The 20,000-nt window shown below is 43.9% G+C and overlaps 3 protein-coding genes across 3 annotated transcripts in view; all 3 read right to left on the reverse strand.

Moving 5' to 3' along the window:
- The window catches only part of rassf2b (Ras association domain family member 2b), a 7,051-nt gene extending 6,992 nt beyond the window's left edge, over positions 1-59 (reverse strand). Inside the window, exon 1 of the mRNA XM_062553615.1 lies at positions 1-59. This exon is cut by the window's left edge and continues 148 nt beyond it. The gene's annotated coding sequence lies outside the window, so the exon portion shown is untranslated.
- Positions 60-2,073: 2,014 nt separating this feature from the next.
- LOC134101172 (sodium- and chloride-dependent betaine transporter-like) lies at positions 2,074-12,395 on the reverse strand. The gene is made up of 13 exons (XM_062554769.1): positions 11,569-12,395; positions 9,466-9,600; positions 8,912-9,122; positions 8,126-8,258; positions 7,716-7,850; positions 7,060-7,163; positions 5,774-5,898; positions 5,523-5,635; positions 4,814-4,954; positions 4,132-4,231; positions 3,774-3,874; positions 3,386-3,556; positions 2,074-2,639 (listed from the first exon to the last, which is right to left on the reverse strand). The coding sequence occupies exons 1-13, from the start codon at positions 11,735-11,737 to the stop codon at positions 2,538-2,540; spliced, it is 1,740 nt and encodes a 579-aa protein (XP_062410753.1). The 5' UTR covers positions 11,738-12,395; the 3' UTR covers positions 2,074-2,537.
- An 894-nt stretch (positions 12,396-13,289) lies between these two features.
- Positions 13,290-20,000, reverse strand: part of LOC134101225 (sodium- and chloride-dependent GABA transporter ine-like) — an 8,438-nt gene continuing 1,727 nt past the window's right edge. Inside the window, exons 3-13 of the mRNA XM_062554821.1 lie at positions 19,828-20,000; positions 19,514-19,646; positions 18,626-18,760; positions 17,485-17,588; positions 16,862-16,986; positions 16,319-16,431; positions 15,453-15,593; positions 14,752-14,851; positions 14,358-14,458; positions 13,976-14,146; positions 13,290-13,417 (exon numbers count right to left, since the gene is read on the reverse strand). The exon at positions 19,828-20,000 is cut by the window's right edge and continues 38 nt beyond it. Coding sequence (XP_062410805.1) covers positions 13,322-13,417; positions 13,976-14,146; positions 14,358-14,458; positions 14,752-14,851; positions 15,453-15,593; positions 16,319-16,431; positions 16,862-16,986; positions 17,485-17,588; positions 18,626-18,760; positions 19,514-19,646; positions 19,828-20,000 — 1,392 coding nt within the window. The 3' untranslated portion in view covers positions 13,290-13,321. The remainder of the gene's footprint in view (positions 13,418-13,975; positions 14,147-14,357; positions 14,459-14,751; positions 14,852-15,452; positions 15,594-16,318; positions 16,432-16,861; positions 16,987-17,484; positions 17,589-18,625; positions 18,761-19,513; positions 19,647-19,827) is intronic.

The following is a 20,000-nucleotide window of genomic DNA, read 5'->3' on the forward strand; positions in this document are numbered from 1 at the left end:
AAGCCAAGAAACGAGACTTCAAGGAAGAACCTCTGTAACTGCCCCTCCCGATGCGTGTCTCTTCCTCTTGCGAGAGTTCACACAGGAAGCACCCGCTGCTCTTTATTTCTCTCTCTCTCTCTCTCTCTCTCTCTGTCACTCTCTACTCCCCCTCAGTCAGTTGGACTTCCTCCTCCTCCCCCTCCACCATGCCAGAGAGGTTTGAGGGGAGACAAGAGGTGAGGGACACACACACACACGCATACACACACACACACACATGCACACACGTACACTCTCTCACACACACACACACACACACACATGTATGCACACACACATACACACGGGCACAACCGTGAGGACATCTTGCATCTAGCAGAGCTGAGAGACACGCAATCACACACACACACACACACACACACACACACACACACACACACACACACACACACACACACACACATACACACACACACACGCAGACACAGACACAACTGTGAGGAGATCTCACCCCCATGGGGGACCATGAGTGAACAATGGCTACTGATTAGAAATGCAGATGCATCTCCCCATCTCTTCATCTCATACACACACAACACAAACACAAAAACACATTCACATGCAAAGACACACACATACACACAAGCACACACGCACACATACACACGCATGCACGCACACACACACACACACACACACACACAAGCCCAACTGATCAGATGCAGACAGGAAGCCCTTTCATGGGTGTAATTATAAAAGCAGACATGCGTGATGCACAAGCCACAGCCAAAGACACTCTGAGACACTGAACATAGCGGCAGTCTCGCAGTGGGGAAACTCAGCATAACTCATGATGTAGCCTACGGGGAGCTTTTTTATTTAATCCCACCCGTCCCAAATGGCATAGAAATGTGCAGACTCAAGTTCCAAAAGGACTGAATTTTGTCTTAATTGTAGTTATAGGAACAGTTACTGGAAACGTCGTCCAGAAATAGATCTGTTGAGAGTCTAGGGCCAATCTAATCGCTCCCAGCTGTTGGCTACGCGTAAATTCCACCAGGGGGCAGTGTGGGACCAGACCTCTTGTCCGTGTTCTGACCTCTCGGCTTTTCAACTCCACTGTCCACACTTCAGATTTTAGAACCACAACAATTCTGTCACTTATCAAGTTGCCACTGACCATCAGATGGCGTTATGATAGTGTGGTTAAGACCCATCCTTTCACTTTCTCTTGACGGGATGGGACTCACTACAAAGTAGGCTCACTCTCATCACGATAAAAACTTGGTGCTATATCAGGCGAATGGTCTCATTGTTCTGAAAATCTTGAGTAGCCTATGGTCATATTTGGCGAATTCTGGAGTTGCTTAGGCTTGATAACTTTAGTTACCAGTAGGCTAAACAGTTCTGTGGCGCTTCGTGTGGACAGACACAGAAATAGACAAAGAGACAAGCAGACAACGTTTAGGCTATCAACACCTTAATATGTGTCAGTCTATTGTGCAATAGCGAAAACTGTTGTCGAAGTAGGGATCGTGCAACACAGACAAATGCAAATTGTTACAGATCGATATTTATTACTTCTCTACTACTCTGGCTTTCTAATTGATGCGTTCTTTTCAGAGGTACGCTACGTAGCCAAAGTAGTACTTACCGACCCAGCATCTCTGCGCATATGGAAAACTGATAAAATCCACGTCGGTTGTTAAAACCGAACGTTTTAAGTCGCAGCATTAAGGCCAACATCTACCAATCGGAGGGTTAAGGCCGTCAAAAAACGGCACAGTAATATTCCGTAAAAGTCAGGGGTCTCGTGCGCAAGGCTCCTCCGAGTCCGGTATGCGGGGTGTAGCTCACGGGGGTGAAAGGCATCAAATTTCATCGGAGATAGTTTTCATCAAATGTAAACTGTTCAAAAGCGGGGACATACCATCCCGGGACCAACCATCTCGGGACCAACCATCTCAAGTAGCCTATGTCTTAAGTCGCCTACAGGCTACACACAGCCTTTCCTATATAGGCAATGAAAGACAATAGGACACAGACGACGGAATGAGAGTCGGAACAGAATGGGAGCAAGCAGACTTTTGTTTTTAGTCATTTAATAGGCTACATCCTGCCAGTCCTTCCAGCTGGCCCTGGCTGAGCCTCCTGTAGACTAATGCCAACACAACTCTACTCAACTCAGCAACAACAAAGATTTACAGTAGAACATCAGAAATAATAATAATAATGACAATAGAAAAAATCTGGACACAACAACAACAACAACAACCCACACCAAATATATCTGCAGTATGAACAAAATTATGCACATATTTTGTTTCCTTCAGATTTCCACAAAACAGTTCAGTTCATGTTATTTGTTGAACGACAGCTGGTTCACTTTACACTGAAATGATGCAGATACGATATAGGCTGTTCTTTCTTGCCAGTGTTGACAATCTGTAGGCCATCAGCTATATGACACACACACACACTCACACACTCTTTCAGTGTAAAACAATTCTAAGATGAATTATGTTGTACATTTCTTAAAAAGCTGATAGAGTCAATCATGCTTCTTGGGATCTGCTGGCCAGGCAGATCTCTTGTTCCTGATGGGATGCTGGGGGAACGTCCAGCTCCAGACACGGGGTTACTGAGGACCTCAACCTCTGAGGAGGAGAGCAGAGCAGAGCAGAGCAGAGGAGAACGGTTACAATAACAACACAACAACACAACACACAACTACACACAACACAACTACACACAACACGGGGTTACTGAGGACCTCAGCCTCTGAGGAGGAGAGCGGAGGAGAGGAGAACGGTTACAATGACAACACAACACAACAACACACAACTACACACAACTACTCAACACAACACAACACAACACAACTACACACAACTACACACAACTACTCAACACAACACAACACAACACAACACAACACGGGGTTACTGAGGACCTCAACCTCTGAGGAGCAGAGCAGAGCAGAGCAGAGGAGAACGGTTACAATAACAACACAACACAACAACACACAACACAACAACACACAACAAAACACAACACAACACAACACAACACAACACAACACAACACAACACAACACAACACAACACAACACAACACAACACAACACGGGGTTACTGAGGACCTCAACCTCTGAGGAGGAGAGCAGAGCAGAGCAGAGCAGAGGAGAGGAGAACGGTTACAATAACAACACAACAACACAACACAACAATACATAACAAAACACAACATAAGACCCCTCTGACCTCCCATCAGTAATAGATGCAATAATGTAATGTAATATATTGTCATATAATGTCATAATATAATATAATGAAATGAAGTGCAATGTAATGTAATGTAATGTAATACAATATAATATAATGAAACACAGGTCCACTCTGACCTCCATGAGGGAGCCCTTCCTGGTGTAGAGTTCATGCAGTGCTCCGAGGGGGATGCAGATGATAGAAGCCATAGTCAACATCCAGCCCACAGCTCTGGACCAATCAGGGAACTGGTACCACTTCCCATAGCGAGGAGGGGTGTGCTGCACTATACTTGTGACTAATATAGCCTACACACACACACACACACACACACACACACACACACACACACAGATGTGACTAATGCTGAAACATAGCTTTACTCTATTTTCATTTTGCTATGCACTTAACACATAGGCTACTTCAATGGTGCTCCACCTACACATAGACCAACACATGTAACAACAAATACTTCAGTTGAGACAGACTGAGAAATGTTTTTCCAAAAAGTTGTAAAAAGCTTACCATGACCATCACGGGGGTGATAACCAACCAGCAAACCTTGAAGTAAATGTTTGGTGGTTTCCCCAGTGTTTTTGTTAGCATTGCGGAAAATCTGTTTAGGCCTTGAAATTCCAGAAAGAAACGTCATGGGATGAAAGGCTTTGATGAGAGGTAACACATGCCCTTAAAAATTCTTCTAATCAGTCTGACAAAACATGATACAAAACCACAGGGCCTGGGTGAAATCGTTGTATAGTTTTGCCTATTATGTAACTTAGGGTATTTTTTTCCATTGCAATTACTAGGTGGTATGAATTGTTATGTTTCTTGGCTGATGATTTTGTCCAATAAAGTGACTTTAAATGAGGCGCAGTACTACCTAATATCCAGCTGATGGCAGCAATCTCCAGCACGGCCATGACGAGCACAGAGACTGCAGTTGTGTAGTGCTCCATTAGTTGGAACATGTAGATCCCACCCTGTGTGTAGAAGGACAGCAATTTACTTCCTTCATGGTCTGAAGATTCCTTCCTTATGGTCTCTATTCTTCAGGTATATGGTCTATACCTGAAGAATAGAGACACACACAAAATCCAAAAGACCTATGTGTGATTTGATGCTGTGGTCAAATAAATGGACACCAATTGTCGGTGTGACTACTAGCAGAATATGACAGTTGCAATTAACTGTTTCTGGAATTAGTTTGTTAGCTTACATCAGCTATAGCATAACAAACATGATCTCCTATTTCAAGCTTCATACTGAACATGCTCTTCAGAAAACCTATGGTGTTGACGTCACAGAGAGTTTGTCCACTTATTTGTGTGTATGGTGTTACAGGGAGTTTGTTCCACTAGTTGTGAGTGTGGTGTTACAGAGAGTTTGTTCTACTAGTTGTGTGTGTGGTGTTACAGAGAGTTTGTTCCACTAGTTGTGTGTGTGTGGTGTTACAGAGAGTTTGTCCACTTGTTGTGTGTATGGTGTTACAGAGAGTTTGTTCCACTAGTTGTGTGTGTGGTGTTACAGAGAGTTTGTTCCTCTAGTTGTGTGTGTGGTGTTACCTGGAAGATGCAGGGCAGACCCACTAGGAAACTTCCCATGCTGACCAGCAGGAGGAGCACCTCCTTCCGCCTAAGCCAGGGAGGCAGCTTTGGGCTCAGGCCGTCCTCCACACACGTGGCCACCAGCTCCAGGTGCGCAAACTGCAGGGAGCACATACAGTAACGGGACTGGGACTGTTACAAACAGGTAAACAAATGGAATGACGGGCCCCAGCCGTGGCGCGACTGGCTGGGGCACCTGCACCACACGCCGGCGACCCGGGTTCGATTCCCGCCCCGTGGTCCTTTCCGGATCCCACCCCTACTCTCTCTCCTGCTCGTTTCCTGTCATACTCTCTACTGTCCTGTCAAATTAAAGGCATAAAAAGCCCAAAAAAATAATCTTAAAAAAAAACCAAATGGAATGACAAATATATAGATAAACAAATTATAAATGGACTTTGGACTGTGTGATTACTCAGAACTCAATGCACTTCTCTGCCCTTGGCTACATGGCCCACTATGCTGTTGCTTTCATGTGAAAGGTGCCAAGTCTTTTGTCCATAATGTCATCTATGATTTTATCTATGATATCTATGATTTGGTTTCAAGCTTGAAATCCAGTTTGTTTACTCAAGTGTGTTTACCTGACTGGCCAGTCCCAGTGTGTGTGCGTGTTTGTGTGTGTGTGTGTGTGTGTGTGTGTGTGTGTGTGTGTGTGTGTGTTTACCTGACTGTCCAGTCCCAGACAGAGCAGCATCAGGAAGAAGAGGAAGGCCCACAGCTGAGGGACAGGCATGGTGGCCAAGATCTCTGGATACACCAGAAACGCAAGGCCAGGCCCTGGAGAGAGCAGAGGGGGTCATTCTCCAAACTTCACACACTTTTGATCTCAATCGGCTTTAAAAAAAATAATATATATATATATATATATATATATATATATTATATAAGTGAATGGATATACAAATCCCAAATGACCTCCAACAGCGAGATCGTCAATAGTGAGATTACGCTCGTGGGCCATGTAGCCAAGGGCGGAGAAGACCACAAATCCTGAGAAGACGCTGGTGGCTGAGTTGGCCAAGGCCACGATGAGAGAATCTCTACAGAGGAAAGGATACATGCAGAAATATTACACATGTTAAAGAAATTGTCATTGAAAGAATCAAGAAAGAATCATAATACACATTTGCATTTGCAACGGTTGATGCATTTTTCAAAACAATTAGTGCAAACTGCACCGCATATAGTGGATAACCTTCAAAAGTGTGTATCTTGCTCAAAATGGCTTAGTTTATGTCTCTAAAGCAAATATTTATGCCAACGAAATGACTAGTGCAATGAAAACAACAAGTCATGATGCCATTGTTTATGTCAAGATATCAAGATAGCCAAACTGTTTTGTCTGGCTGTCAATGTGACAGTTTACTCTGTAAGTATTTTCTAATGAACAAGGAGCAAGACAGCACTATTTCCACAGGTTTCACAGGGGTTGACTGCAAGAAAGCAGAAATGTTTCAAAGTTTTGTTTTTTCTCTCTTGACAGACATTCAGACAGTATAAAGAAAACAAAAGCTTTGTGCAAATGAAAAATGGCCAATATACAGTAAACACCCCTTGGTCAGAGTTGTGCACCACTCTCTATCTATAGCCTACATCCTGATGTTCCTGGCTGTCAGGTCATCACTACATTTATGTCAGACTATGACAACTAGTGCAACACATTTGCATGCAATTCCACAAGCAATGAAATAAAGGCCATTTGTTATATGCAATAGGACTATTTAGCAGGGAACCAGTGCATTTGACCAACATGACATTATCCATTAAAAATTCGTAAAACAGCAGACATTTGTACAAAATCAGTTGCATTGCTATTTGTTCCAAATGGGAAGAAACTGCTTCAATGATGTGCACAAGTGAAACGATGATGGAGTTTGAACACTAAACAGTTCTGAGAATTACCATTCTGATCTGAGAAATGTGCTTAAGCAACTGGAAAAGCTGTAACAGTATAGCAGCAGTGCAATCTATCATAATGCGGTTGTATTTCTACAGGAAATGGTGCTGTTTCTTACTATTTTGCAATTCTTTTAGACAGAAATGACATCTTTTTATTTATGTTTATTTGACAGGGACAATGCACAATATATAATTGAGCCAGATTTTAGCCACAAGGCTAATTTACATCTCTAGTCCCTGGACAGGAGTTGATGTTATGAAAGGTTAAGGATCTAACTGTTCCATTAACACTTTTTGACAACCTGAGGATGTTGTAGTTGTAGTTGTTATAGCTGGCCATGGAGATCATGACGCCAAAGCCCACGCCGATGGAGAAGAAGATTTGTGACAGAGCGTCAATCCAAACCTGTGGAACATGAGGGAAAATGAGTTCATCTCCACAGTCCCAAAGTGTTAAACTAAAAGTGTTAGCATACCGTAGGCCTTTACACTGTAAAAAATAATACGGCCAGTATCAGATCTTCAGAGCAATGCCATTTTAAGCCTTTTTCTGCTTCAAAGAACCATTGAGGCAAAGTTTCAAAGAACCATTTAATGAATGGCATAATGACATACCATAATAATAGACCTAGCTCATTATGATCTGAGGCTCTGAAGAACCATTTCCAATGTGAAGAACCTTTCGCCTGATGTAATGGATCAACAGAGTTTTGACTCTCCATGGAACTATCCAGAGGTTTAAAGAACCATTTAAGCACCTTTATTGTTTTCAGTGTATGCAGATAGTTTATACGGACAGTTGAAAGTGGTAGGAAACAAGTGGGAGACAGAGATATGGAGATGGGGGTCGGAGTGGGACAAGACCACTGGTCAGAATTGCCCCTGTGGGAACTTGTGTGTGAACGGGATGCTTTCACATTTGTGGTGTGTTCGTGTCTACAGTACATGGGGTGTTTACCTGGACCTCTTTGAGTTTGTGCCACTTGGGTGTGAGGAAGAACAGGGCGCCATCTGCTGCCCCTGGCAGTCTGCAGGTGAACACCAGCAGGATGATGAGGATGGTGTAGGGGAACAACGCAGTGAAGTATACCACCTGTAGGGGGAGATAGAGAGCAGTGAAATACAGTACACCTCCTGTAGGGGGGACAGAGAGCAATGTAGTACATGACCTGTAGGGAGAGATATAACAGCGCCCCACCTATCGGGCGTAGAGTTGAAGTATAAAATATAAAGAGTTTGGATGAAAGAATAAAGGATGAAATGCTTCGATTTATATATATGATGTCAAGAGAGCGCTAACAAGAATTATAATTCTTCATAGTTCGTAAAGCGTCAATCAGATTGCATTGAAGTGAGAAAGTTTGATACCTTGCCAGTTAGCTTAACCCCTTTGAAGATACTGAAGTACTCAATCATCCAGGCGAGAATAAGACAGCCTAGTAACTCCCAGCGTATGCTGCCCATATGTTCTATCCCTTGAGTGACCTCCAGGAGTCTGTGGCTGCACACAGAAAAGAGCAGGTCCAGTTCAATCGGCCTCAAGAGAGTCTCTGCTGAACCACCCCTATCAAAGGGTCCTATAGGATTCCAATCAGATTTTTTTTGACAATCCTGTGCTATTGGAATCCTATTTGATATGGGCAGGGTTGCCAACTCTCACATATAGAATACCAAGTGGTGGTAGAGTACTGTAGCTGGAAAGGAGCTGGGCTATCATGCAGTAACTTGATAAGTTGTTGGAGGGAAATGGCCTTTGAAATGGCTATAAAATTGACATAAGGTACGTTGCTCCGGATATATGCATCTGCTAAATTAATAAATGTAAATACATTTGGCTTCAGATGCACACTTTTGCTTTTAGCTTCAAGCTAGAAAAAAATCTATCGGCCCCAGTCGTGGCGCGACTGGCTGGGGCACCTGCACCGCACGCCGGCGACCCGGGTTCGATTCCCGCCCCGTGGTCCTTTCCGTATCCCACCCTACTCTCCCGTTTCCTGTTACCCTTCACTGTCCTGTCTGATTAAAGGCATAAAAGCCCAAAAAAATATCTTAAAAAAAAAAAGAAAAAAATCTATCGACTTCAATGAATTTCGCCAAAAAAATACTCCTGTTTTGGTCAAATTTGGCAACTCTGGCAAAATGCTAGTTACCCACTTAAAGAACTGCTGGCTGGCCGACTGCCTGAGAGAGTCGTTGACGGTGAACCCAACTGAACAGGTTTCCAGAACGTTCCAGGTGTTGTTGCACGACTGCCATGGCAACGGGGAGCTGAACGAGTTGAAGAGGTAGAAGAGGATCCAACTCATGAGGGTGTTGAAGTAACCGATGAAGATGAAGGACACCACGACTGTACCCACCCCAATCCCTAGGACACACACACACACACACACACACACACACACACACACACACACACACACACGCACACACACACACACACACACATTACTGTAAATTATACACATCTGTGCCATAGACATGTTCTCCTGCCCATTCCAACGAAAGGCCAAATTGCTGTATATTATGAATACAGTAAGACAGAAAGGCAGACAGACAAACAGATAGATAACTAGATAGATAGATAGATAGATAGATAGATACATATATAGATACTGTAGATGGGTAGGAAGGTAGGTGGATGGATGGATGGATGGATGGATAGATAGATAGATAGATAGATAGATAGATAGATAGATATCCTAGCATACCTTTGAGCAATGGGCATATTTTGGAGAAAGCCTGCACAGGCCCACACTGTGTTAACTGGCCAATGGAAAACTCCAGAAACACCATGGGCAGGGCACAGAGGAACACCATGGTGAAGTAGGGAATAAAGAATGCGCCTGGGGAGAACACACACGCACATGGGCACACATCACATTGAAATTATACAGAATTCTTGTTATGATTTCCAAATTTGTATCATATACTCTGTATGATAGTTCGTAATTTGAATACATGGTATTGGCAGGAGTGCAAAATGCTAGCCTGGGAGAACCCAAATGAACCTGTTGAACCCTTACAAATCAGTCTGGCAAGAGGGCCATTGACACATATTTCCAACGTTCCAAAAACCTAGGGACCAATCACAATCACTTTTCCAGAATGGGTCACCAATCACAATCGCTAATCCAGCATGGGGCACCTACAGTATCACTTTTATCCAGCATGGCGGCCTTTATATGATGCCTGATAAAGTAGCGTATTCAGCACAACCAATGGCTGCACTGCTGGTGACAGGGCTAAACAGATTTCTGGGTATTTTCTTTGGAATTGAATAAATAACTAGCCTGGCTATAGTATCACCACACTAAAATCAATCTTTTGAGATTGGACATTAGTCTGGGGAGTCTGCGCAGTATTTCTACTGCACAAGAGGCATGATCAATGGCCATAGTTCAAATGCCTCATTTGGATAGTTGCATGTGTACGTGTCAAAGGCTGTGGGTTGATGTGCATTTTGTTGTGTGTTTGTGCACCTATTTTGATGTGACGGTTTGAAGTCCTGTGATTGTTTACATTGTTGTGTACACCGCTATGATCACTACGTAGATCCATAGAAAGCGTATTATTGGTTGCTGTGCTGCATGTGTGATGAGACTGCATGTAAACATACACACCTGAGACCTTTCCCCACCAATGATTCTATCAGCCAGCCATTCGATTGCCGGGAAGATCGCCGTAAGTTTGGAGTCTATGGCTTTTTATGGGGGAAGGAGTTAGCATTCTAGACCGGTCAGTAATTATATATTTCAGACCCCGGGCCACAACAACACAAAACACTGAAACAAGTATATACTGTATATAATTACTGGTTGACCGGTGACATAGGCATGTGGATAAGCCTGTTTGTGATTCCAGCAAACAACGACAGGAAGTAGGAGAGAGAAATGTGCAGATTTCCAGCCTGAGCTGCAGGGTGAAATCTAATCTTCGCCAGAACGGGCTGAACTGCATTTAAAACCTCCTTCGTTTACAAGAAAGATTTGGTTGCTGTACTTCTGACATGAGTTGAGTTTACTGCACCAATCTAAGTTTAATTTCAATGCTGGTTACGCCCCTGAAAGCCATAAGTCAATGATGCCTTTCCAGACCCACTCTCAATCTCAACTGAGATTTGAGAAGCTGTCTGGTGTTTACCAGGTTAACAATACTCCTGATATTTGAACAAAATCAACATGAAGCCCCATTCTATGTCTCTGTGTTGGACCTTGCCAAGAACGAGGCCACCAGGTTAGAGGCGAATGACATTGTGTGTAAATACGGCACGACACGTGACTTCACAAGAAGTCGCACCGGAATTTTATTTACTTATTTTTTAAATTAACAATTTTAGCCTTTCACACCCTTCCATATGTCAGCCAACATATTTATACTTATATTTATATCTAATTCTGAAACGTGAAATTTGGTAAGTCTGATAAGAATGTAACATTTACGTGGTGATATTATATGAAAATGGCATGTTGGTCAACCCAGGACACATGGAAATGGCCATGCACTTGTAAAAAAATGGTTAAAATAGTGTGACACTCTAAGAATAGTATATTTTTGTACATCATGTAAACATGAAACCCTTTAGCTTTAGAAACACACTTTGACACTAGTTTGTGCATGTGTGCATCTCATCAAATGTTCATATAATGACCCAGTTGCAAAGGCTAACAATTTGACTGGAGGCGTCCACATTTCTGCTATAAGTTCTGTTATTTGTGCATTTAGCTTGTTACTTGTGATCTGTGTGAATACAGAAACAGGGGGAGAGAGAGAGAGAAAGAACGAGAGAATTCTCTTCATCAATATATCCTTACCTCCTCCATTTCTATAGCAGAGGTAGGGAAACCTCCAGACGTTTGACAAGCCCACCGCATAGCCGATGGAGGCCAGGACAAACTCCAGCCTCCGGCTCCAGGCACCTCTCGGCTGTCCGACCGGCTGACCGGGCCTCTGGCACTCGGAGTGGTCTTTGCTCAGCTCCATTCCTGCCCCTACACCCACACCACACTGAGGCAAATATTTGGTTTTCTGTTCTTTGTAGATGCTCTAAAGCCCAATTCACTCCAAAGATTCCCGACACGACGAGACTGAGTTGCAGCGCTGTGAATTAGAAGTTGCACGTAGTTGCAAGCCGTCGCAAGCTGTTGCAGAGCATTAAACACGTTGAGTCGCAGTCGCAAGGTTTAGAACATCGCGTCTCGTCTCGTCTCGTCGGGAGTCTTTGGTCTGAGCCCTGCTTTAGACCTGGCATGGACCAAAGGTAATGGAGGTCAGGTAGTTCTGGTGTTTCGAATGGAAGTCCTGTAGCACTGGTGTTCAGAATTGAAGTGTGGTAGCTGAAGTGGACGTCTTCAGAAGCAGAAGTCTTCAGAGGAGGTCATATGTGGCCCTTACAACCTGGAGAGGTGGCTGTGGAGACTTTGGCTACCATGCGGCTGCAGCAGGTTAATGAGTGCCGGCACCCAAAATGAGCGATGCAAATACGACCCCCACGGGATGATGTCAAGGTCTATTCATGCACCCAGACAATCAATGTTTCAAACAGATATGTGTGTAGATCTATTGACACATAATATGCCTGCAATGAGTATGTGATTCAAACATAATTGTACACTGCGTTTTCACAGTAGTCCTGACGATTAGGGAATCCTTGCATGTCTGTGCGGAGAAGTTTTGACATTTGGCAGTGTCATTTTGAACCCTCCCCTGACTCATTTAGGCTCTTTTGAAGTCATACCCACTCTAGTGCAACCAGTGAACCAGTGAAACAAGATTTTCTTTCTTTTTTTTTATTTTTTTTTATATTTTTTTTTTAACTAAAAGGGCATTAAAAGCTTAAATGAATTCTCAAGAAATTCAAAGAATTCTGCCTCTTCTCTTGGTTAAATCCAGGTCAGTTGATTGTGGAGAATCAGGGACTATTCACATGTGCAGACTGGTGCTGATCCTACTTTATTTTTATAAACGGCAAACTACAACTACAGTCAATGGAAATGTACAATGGAAAAGTTTACAGGTGGCATAATAATAATAAAAAACAATCCCACATTCAAAACATTAATCGTAATCGTTCTCACATCATGTACTCAACTGAAAGTCAAGCACCAAAACTAGGCCCATAAGTACACACACACACACACACACACACACACACACACACACACACACACACACCCTGCTTGCCACTGACCCAAACTAATCCTGACCCTTTCCAAAACATGCAAGTAAAAGAGTAATGGTGTGTGTGTTTTGGGGGAGTAATGGGCTGTCTGGGGGGAGGGTGTTGGGGTTACCTCTGTGTGTGTGTGTGTGTGTGGGGGGGGGGGGGGGGGGGCTGTGTGTGTGTGGAGGGGGTAGATGTGGTGTAATGGTGTGTGTCTATGGGGAGAGGTGGGGGGGGGGGGGTGTACCTGTGTGTGTGTGTGTGTGTGTGTGTGTGTGTGTGTGTGTGTGTGTCCACTCTTGGGTGTATGCACACTTTCATGCTGTGTGTGTGTGTGTGTGTGTACAGTAGGTGATTATAGGCATGTGTACAGTATGTGCTCATATTGAGCTGTGTAATCAGGCTTATTGGGAGCTGCTGGACAGGCAGATCTCTTGTTCCTGATGGGATGCTGGGGGAACATCCAGCTCCAGACACGGGGTTACTGAGGACCTCAACCTCTGAGGAGGAGAGCAGAGCAGAGCAGAGCAGACGAGAACGGTTACAATAACAACACAACACAACAACACACAACAAAACACAACACAACACAACACAACACAACACAACAACACACAACAAAACACAACACAACACAACACAACACGGGGTTACTGAGGACCTCAACCTCTGAGGAGCAGAGCAGAGCAGAGCAGAGCAGAGCAGAGGAGAACGGTTACAATAACAACACAACACAACAACACACAACACAACAACACACAACAAAACACAACACAACACAACACAACACGGGGTTACTGAGGACCTCAACCTCTGAGGAGGAGAGGAGAACAGAGCAGAGGAGAGAAGAACGGTTACAATAACAACACAACACAACTACACACAACACAACACAACTACACACAACTACACACACCTACACACAACTACACACAACACAACACAACACAACACAATACAACACAAGAACAGAACAACACAGAACATAAGACACGCCTGATCTCCCATCAGTAATATCATATATAATGTAATGTAACAGAAGACAGGTCCAGTCTGACCTCCATGAGGGAGCCCTTCCTGGTGTAGAGTTCATGCAGTGCTCCGAGGGGGATGCAGATGATAGAAGCCATAGTCAACATCCAGCCCACAGCTCTGGACCAATCAGGGAACTGGTACCACTTCCCATAGCGAGGAGGAGTGTGCTGCACTATACTGGCCACTAATACAGCCTGCACACACACACACGCACGCACGCACGCACGCACGCACGCACGCACGCACACACACACACACACACACACACACACACACACACACACACACACACACACACACACACCATGTTTATTTTCACATCATCATCATTTATAATAGCAAAACACAAGTAACTCACAAGGGTTACTTGGACCAAGGCACAGAACTTAAGGTAAAGAGACTCACCAATACCAACAGTGGTGTGAGTATCAACCAACAAATCTTGAAGTAGATATTTGTAGATTTCCCCAACATGGTTGTGAGCATCATGGAGAATCTTTTCACTCCTTGATCAAGTGAAACACATGGATGAAGCAAGACACAGAGCAATAGGAACCGATTGAACTGAACCAGACAGTGGAATTTAAAAAAAATAGACCTCTGAAGTTTGCCTACAAAAAAGCTAACATCTTTGCCCAAATAAGAAGATCCGGTATCTTGAGATTCTTTTCTATTGGATAACATGAGGATCTTGAATTATTGCACCTGTTACAGTAAACTCTCGCTGGGATGAAGAAATTGGTAATGCAGACATTTTGCGAGTGGGCTGGAAGATCATGAGAAGAGGGTGCAGTACTACCTAATATCCAGCTGATGGCAGCAATCTCCATCACAGTCATCACAAGCACTGCCACTGCTACGGTGTAGTGGTCCATCAGCTGGAACACATACACCCCACCCTGTGTGTGGAGCAGGTGGAGGAGTCAAGCAGTGCTGCCGCATGTGAGTCTGTGTAGGGGGTGTGTGGGGCTGGTGTGAGAGTTTGTGTAGGGGGAGTGTGAGCATGGTGTGGCTGTTTATGTAAAGAGTGTGTTGGGGTTTGTGTAAGGTAGTGTGAGTGTTTGTGTATGGGCCATGTGGAGTTGTGTGTGGGGGTGGTGTGAAAGTTTGTGTAGGGGAGCTTGTGTGGATGTTTATGTAAAGGGAATGTTGAGATGGTATGTGTGTGTGTTGGGTGTGTGTGGGTGTTTGTGTAGGGGGTGTGTGGGGGTGATGTTTGTGTTAGCTGTGTGTGGGTGTTTGTGTAAAGGAGGGGGTGTGGGGGTGGTATTGGTGTTTGTGTACACTGTAGGGGGTGTGGGTGGTGTGGGTGCTTGTGTTGTGGAGAGTATGGGGGTGTGTTGGTGTTTGTGTAGGGGGTATGTGGGTGTTTGTGTTGGGGGAGGGTGTGGGGGTGGTGTTGGTGTTTGTGTTGGGTAGAGTATGGGGGTGTAAGGGAGAGTATTGCAGTGTAGGGGGCTGTGCGTAAGGGTGGAGTAGAAGTGTGTGTAGGGGCACTACCTGGAAGACACACGGCAGTCCCAACAGGAAGCTGGGTAAACACACCAGGAGAACCAGAACCTCCCTTCGTCTCAGAGCCGAGGGGATCTTCGGACCGAGACCATCCATCACTGTGGTGGCTATCAACTCCAAGTGTGCAAACTGCAGACAATTACATGACACAAAAACAACAAGTGCCAGACAAAACAAGTAAACAAAAAACTCTGTCTGTAAACAGGTGTGCGGTGCCAGTATAGTTGGTAAAGCATTGAGTGAATGAAATATTCATTTGAATGTTGTAGTGGTTATGTCTACTCATACAAAATGTGTTAGTAGTGCTTTTATTTCGAACACACACACACACACACACACACATTTTAATACTTTTATTTGGATCTCAACACAAGGGAGGAATTACAGATCCAAACAGTAATGGAAACATGCTGTAGGTTTGTGCAAAATGCGATCAAACATGGTACGTACTAATATCTATGGGTAGATATGACATCTTCGTCTCCAAATGGACAAACTACCTAATATAGCAGAGATTGAGCAGTACTTTAAAAGTCTCTTTGCACTTGGTTTGCATAACCCACCCAGTTGTAACCCCCGCAGAGCAAGTTCAGCACATGACCCAGGCTTCCAAATACAAGCACACACACACACACACACACACACACACACACACACACAAAACCAAAACAGGGAGCACTAAGAAACAGGCATAAATGAACGGTGCCACTTTTTATAATAGCATGTGTTATTACATGGCTCTTCAAAGTACTGCAAAAAATTCCATTCACATGAGTGTGTGTGTGTGTGTGTGTGTGTGTGTGTGTGTGTGTGTGTGTGTGTGTGTGTGTGTGTGTGTGCGTGTGTGTGTTTACCTGACTGTCCAGTCCCAGACAGAGCAGCATCAGGAAGAAGAGGAAGGCCCACAGCTGAGGGACAGGCATGGTGGCCAAGATCTCTGGATACACCAGAAACGCAAGGCCAGGCCCTGGAGAGAGCAGAGGGGGTCATTCTCCAAACTTCTCACACTTTTGATCTCAGTGAGATTTTTTATTTACTGTACCGTATTTTCCGGACTATAAGGCGCACTTAAAAGCCTTCCATTTCCTCAAAAAAAGACAGTGCGCCTTATAATCCAGTGCGCCTTATATATGGAATAATTCAAGACCTCGAATTGATTTTGTGTGATACACGGCGCTCTGTCAAAATGTTATTGTGAAAGTGTTTGATAGAGTTTGACTGACTGACTTATCGGTTTTGTTTCGCTTAATGCGCCTTATAGTCCGGTGCGCTTTATATATGAAAAAAGTTTGAAAATAGACCATTCATTGACAGTGCGCCTTATAATCCAGTGCGCCTTATAGTGCGAAAAATACGGTAAATGACTGAATGGACATGCTCATGGTACACTACTGTACCTCCGACAGCGAGGTCCTCCACACTGACATTCCGGATGTGGGCCATGTACCCCAGGGCCGAAAAGACCACAAACCCAGAAAAGACGCTGGTGGCTGAGTTGGCCAAGGTCACAATGAGAGAATCCCTGCAGAGTAGAGGATCCGGTAACACTTTACTTGGATAGTCAGCTCGGAGGCTTCACAGATTAACATTCAAGTTCAGTAGAGTAAAATTACTGAACATCACCTACAGTACAGTAATCGAGTCGAACCTCTAACCTTAACCAGAAATTGTATAGTAACTGACCACAAGTAATTAGTACTAATTAAGTGATGAGTAAGTAATTATGTAATTAATAGAGTGTCAACTTTTTTTTTAGTTTGATAATCTCCGGTACAGTCTGTAGTTGGGCTATCCATGTAGAGTGACCGAGGACTCCTTGCATCACCCAAGATAGTGATGATTCTAATTGTTCATTAAACTTAATCTAAATGTCAAGTTCTGATATGTTTGATGTTTCGCAACATTTAGAAATGGCAGATATACTGAACAAACAGAACTCTGACTGAACAAATGTCAAATTAGTCTATAACTTTCACATGGAGTCCCTATGGGGACATGGGCCCCCGGTACTCTCAGTAACCTGAGTATGTTGTTGTTGAAGTTGTTATAGCTGGCCATGGAGACCATGACGCCGAAGCCCACACCGATGGAGAAAAAGACCTGTGACAGAGCGTCGATCCAAACCTGATAGAGGAGGAGAAATGAACACATTACCACAGAATGAGAATGAAAAGTTTAACAGTAAAGACTAGAACAAATATTCCCAGGCCACAGAGAAATATATATTTAGATACATTTAATTTAATCTGAATCGGTCGACACGACGTTATTGTGTTATTGTGTTATTGTGTTAAGTGTTATTTAAATAAACTCCTAGTGTACTTGTACAATGCCTTGTTTTAAGAGTATAGACCTTATTTGTACTACGGTAGAAGTTTGGTAGCCTGGCTAATGCCACCACAATGAGATGTGGTCTAATGGAAACCAAAGATTCATTTTCTCATATTTTAGGTTACGGATGCCCAGAGCCATTTATTGGGTGCTACGGATGTCTTTCAAATGCGTCTGTACGTAGCTCATAGGCTAGCCAATCATATCAATTAGCTTACCAGATTACTTTTTATTTTAATACTTCAAAATAACATTTGATAAATGAACCTAACATTTTTCAGTAGTGATAGATGTGTAGATTTGAACAAAAGCTGGTTTGGTTCTCAACCAAAATACAAGCTTTGGTGTGTTGCTTAGACGTCGTTGTCATCTTGGTGTCGAGGGGTCTGCAATTGGTTCCCTAGCTGAGGCGAAAATTAGGTCCATAGTTTTCTGGCTGTCTAGCAGTTTGAATGTAATCACGCGAAAGGCAGCATGGGTATACCAGGCTAGAAGTTTGGTTCCATCCCATTTACGAGATACACTGTTGGTTCGATTACCGCCTGCACTTAGCCTTTCGGCTAATAGCGCTAACTCAACCAATGTTCGACGAAGAGACAAAAAGCTTGTGGGGGTGGTGTCATGGAGCAAAGGACCCTAAGGTGAAATTACTCCGAACTATCCCTCTTAAGCCCTTGCATTGCGTGTGTGTTAGTGTCGAGTGGGATTGAATGTCTTTGTGTGGTGTTTGTGGATGTGTGTGGGGTGTTTACCTGGACCTCTTTGAGTGGTGTGTGTGTTGATCTCTCTCTGTGTGTGTGTGTGTGTGTGTGTCTACATGGGGTGTTTACCTGGACCTCTTTGAGTTTGTGCCACTTGGGTGTGAGGAAGAACAGCGCTCCATCTGCTGCCCCGGGCAGTCTGCAGGTGAACACCAGCAGGATGATGAGGATGGTGTAGGGGAACAGCGCTGTGAAATACACCACCTGTAGGGGGAGATAGAGAGCAGTGAAATACACCACATGTAGGGGGCAGTACGGTGAGGGAGTACACCACTGCTGTGTCTTAGATGGCATACTTCTGCACTTTAAATTCATGGGTTTCATCAGGTCCCTTTCCACAGGTGTACAAAATCAAGCACCTTGATTATGAATGCAGACTGCATGGTGCTTGATTAACCCACCTGTGGAAAGGGACTTGATGAAAGTGGAAAGTGGAAGGGGAGGGAGCATTTTCAAACTTGTGATGATAATAGCGGTGGAGACATCTGGAGCAGCAACAGTGGAAAGCACAGACACACTACAGATCGATGTACAAGAAAGTTGTTACATAAACTGTTCATGGTTTGAAACAGTATGACGAGTTTGATTTAAGACAACACTATTCTGTTGAAATGTACACACTCCACAAGTAAGCACACAGTAAGCACAGGGCATTGCATTAAAGTGTACTGACGGAAGTACACCATCTGAGACACAGTGCACCTGTAGAGGTTGGGAAGCAGCCCAGGGAGGTAAACAACCTGTAGAGATTCAGAGAAATTAAGTGCATCTGTACGGGGCCAAGAGAGTCAAACAGTTGAGAAACTGTTGTATGTTCAAGAGCGGTTGCCATGGCTGATGGCACATCATTGTAAACAAAAACCCTTTATTTGGCTTCACTTGACCTGCATTGCTGCAACGTTTTGTGAAACAGCAAAACAGATTAGGCAGAAAGATAGGTGAACATCATCAACATACCTTGCCAGTTAATTTGACCCCTTTGAAGATGCTGAGGTACTCTATGGCCCAGGCGAGAATCAGGCATCCCAACACTTCCCAGCGTATGCTGCCCATGTGTTCAAGACCTTCACTAACATCCAGGAGCCTGTAGCTACACATCACATATGACAGTTCAACCTTACAGTCTGTTTCTTTTAAAGTTTACAGTAATTTCCTGTGTGTTAGCTGCATTGTGTATAAGCCGCAGGGCAGCGTTTCAAAGCGTTTCAAAAGCATACAAAACATTTGAGTCTAATTTGAATCTAGTTCCATAGTGATTCAAATGAATTTACTGAAAGAACTGCTGACTGGCTGACTGTTGGGACGTGTCATTGACAGTAAACTCAGCGGAACAGCTTTCTGGAACGTTCCAGGTGTTGTTGCACGTCTGCCATGGCAACGGGGAGTTGAAGGAGTTGAAGAGGTAGAACAGGGTCCAGCTCATGAGGGTGTTGAAGTAGGCACT

Source organism: Sardina pilchardus, chromosome 14 (assembly GCF_963854185.1).
Source record: "Sardina pilchardus chromosome 14, fSarPil1.1, whole genome shotgun sequence".
NCBI classification, from domain to species: Eukaryota; Metazoa; Chordata; class Actinopteri; order Clupeiformes; family Clupeidae; genus Sardina; species Sardina pilchardus.

Coding starts and splice junctions, on each gene's coding strand:
- LOC134101172 (XM_062554769.1), bottom strand. CDS start 11,737: ATGGAGCTGAGCAAAGACCACTCCGAGTGCCAGAGGCCCGGTCAGCCG. Junction 5,636..5,773: donor TGACGATCTCGCTGTTGGAG/GTCATTTGGGAT, acceptor TGCTCTCTCCAG/GGCCTGGCCTTGCGTTTCTG. Junction 4,955..5,522: donor GTCTGGGACTGGACAGTCAG/GTAAACACACAC, acceptor TGCTCCCTGCAG/TTTGCGCACCTGGAGCTGGT.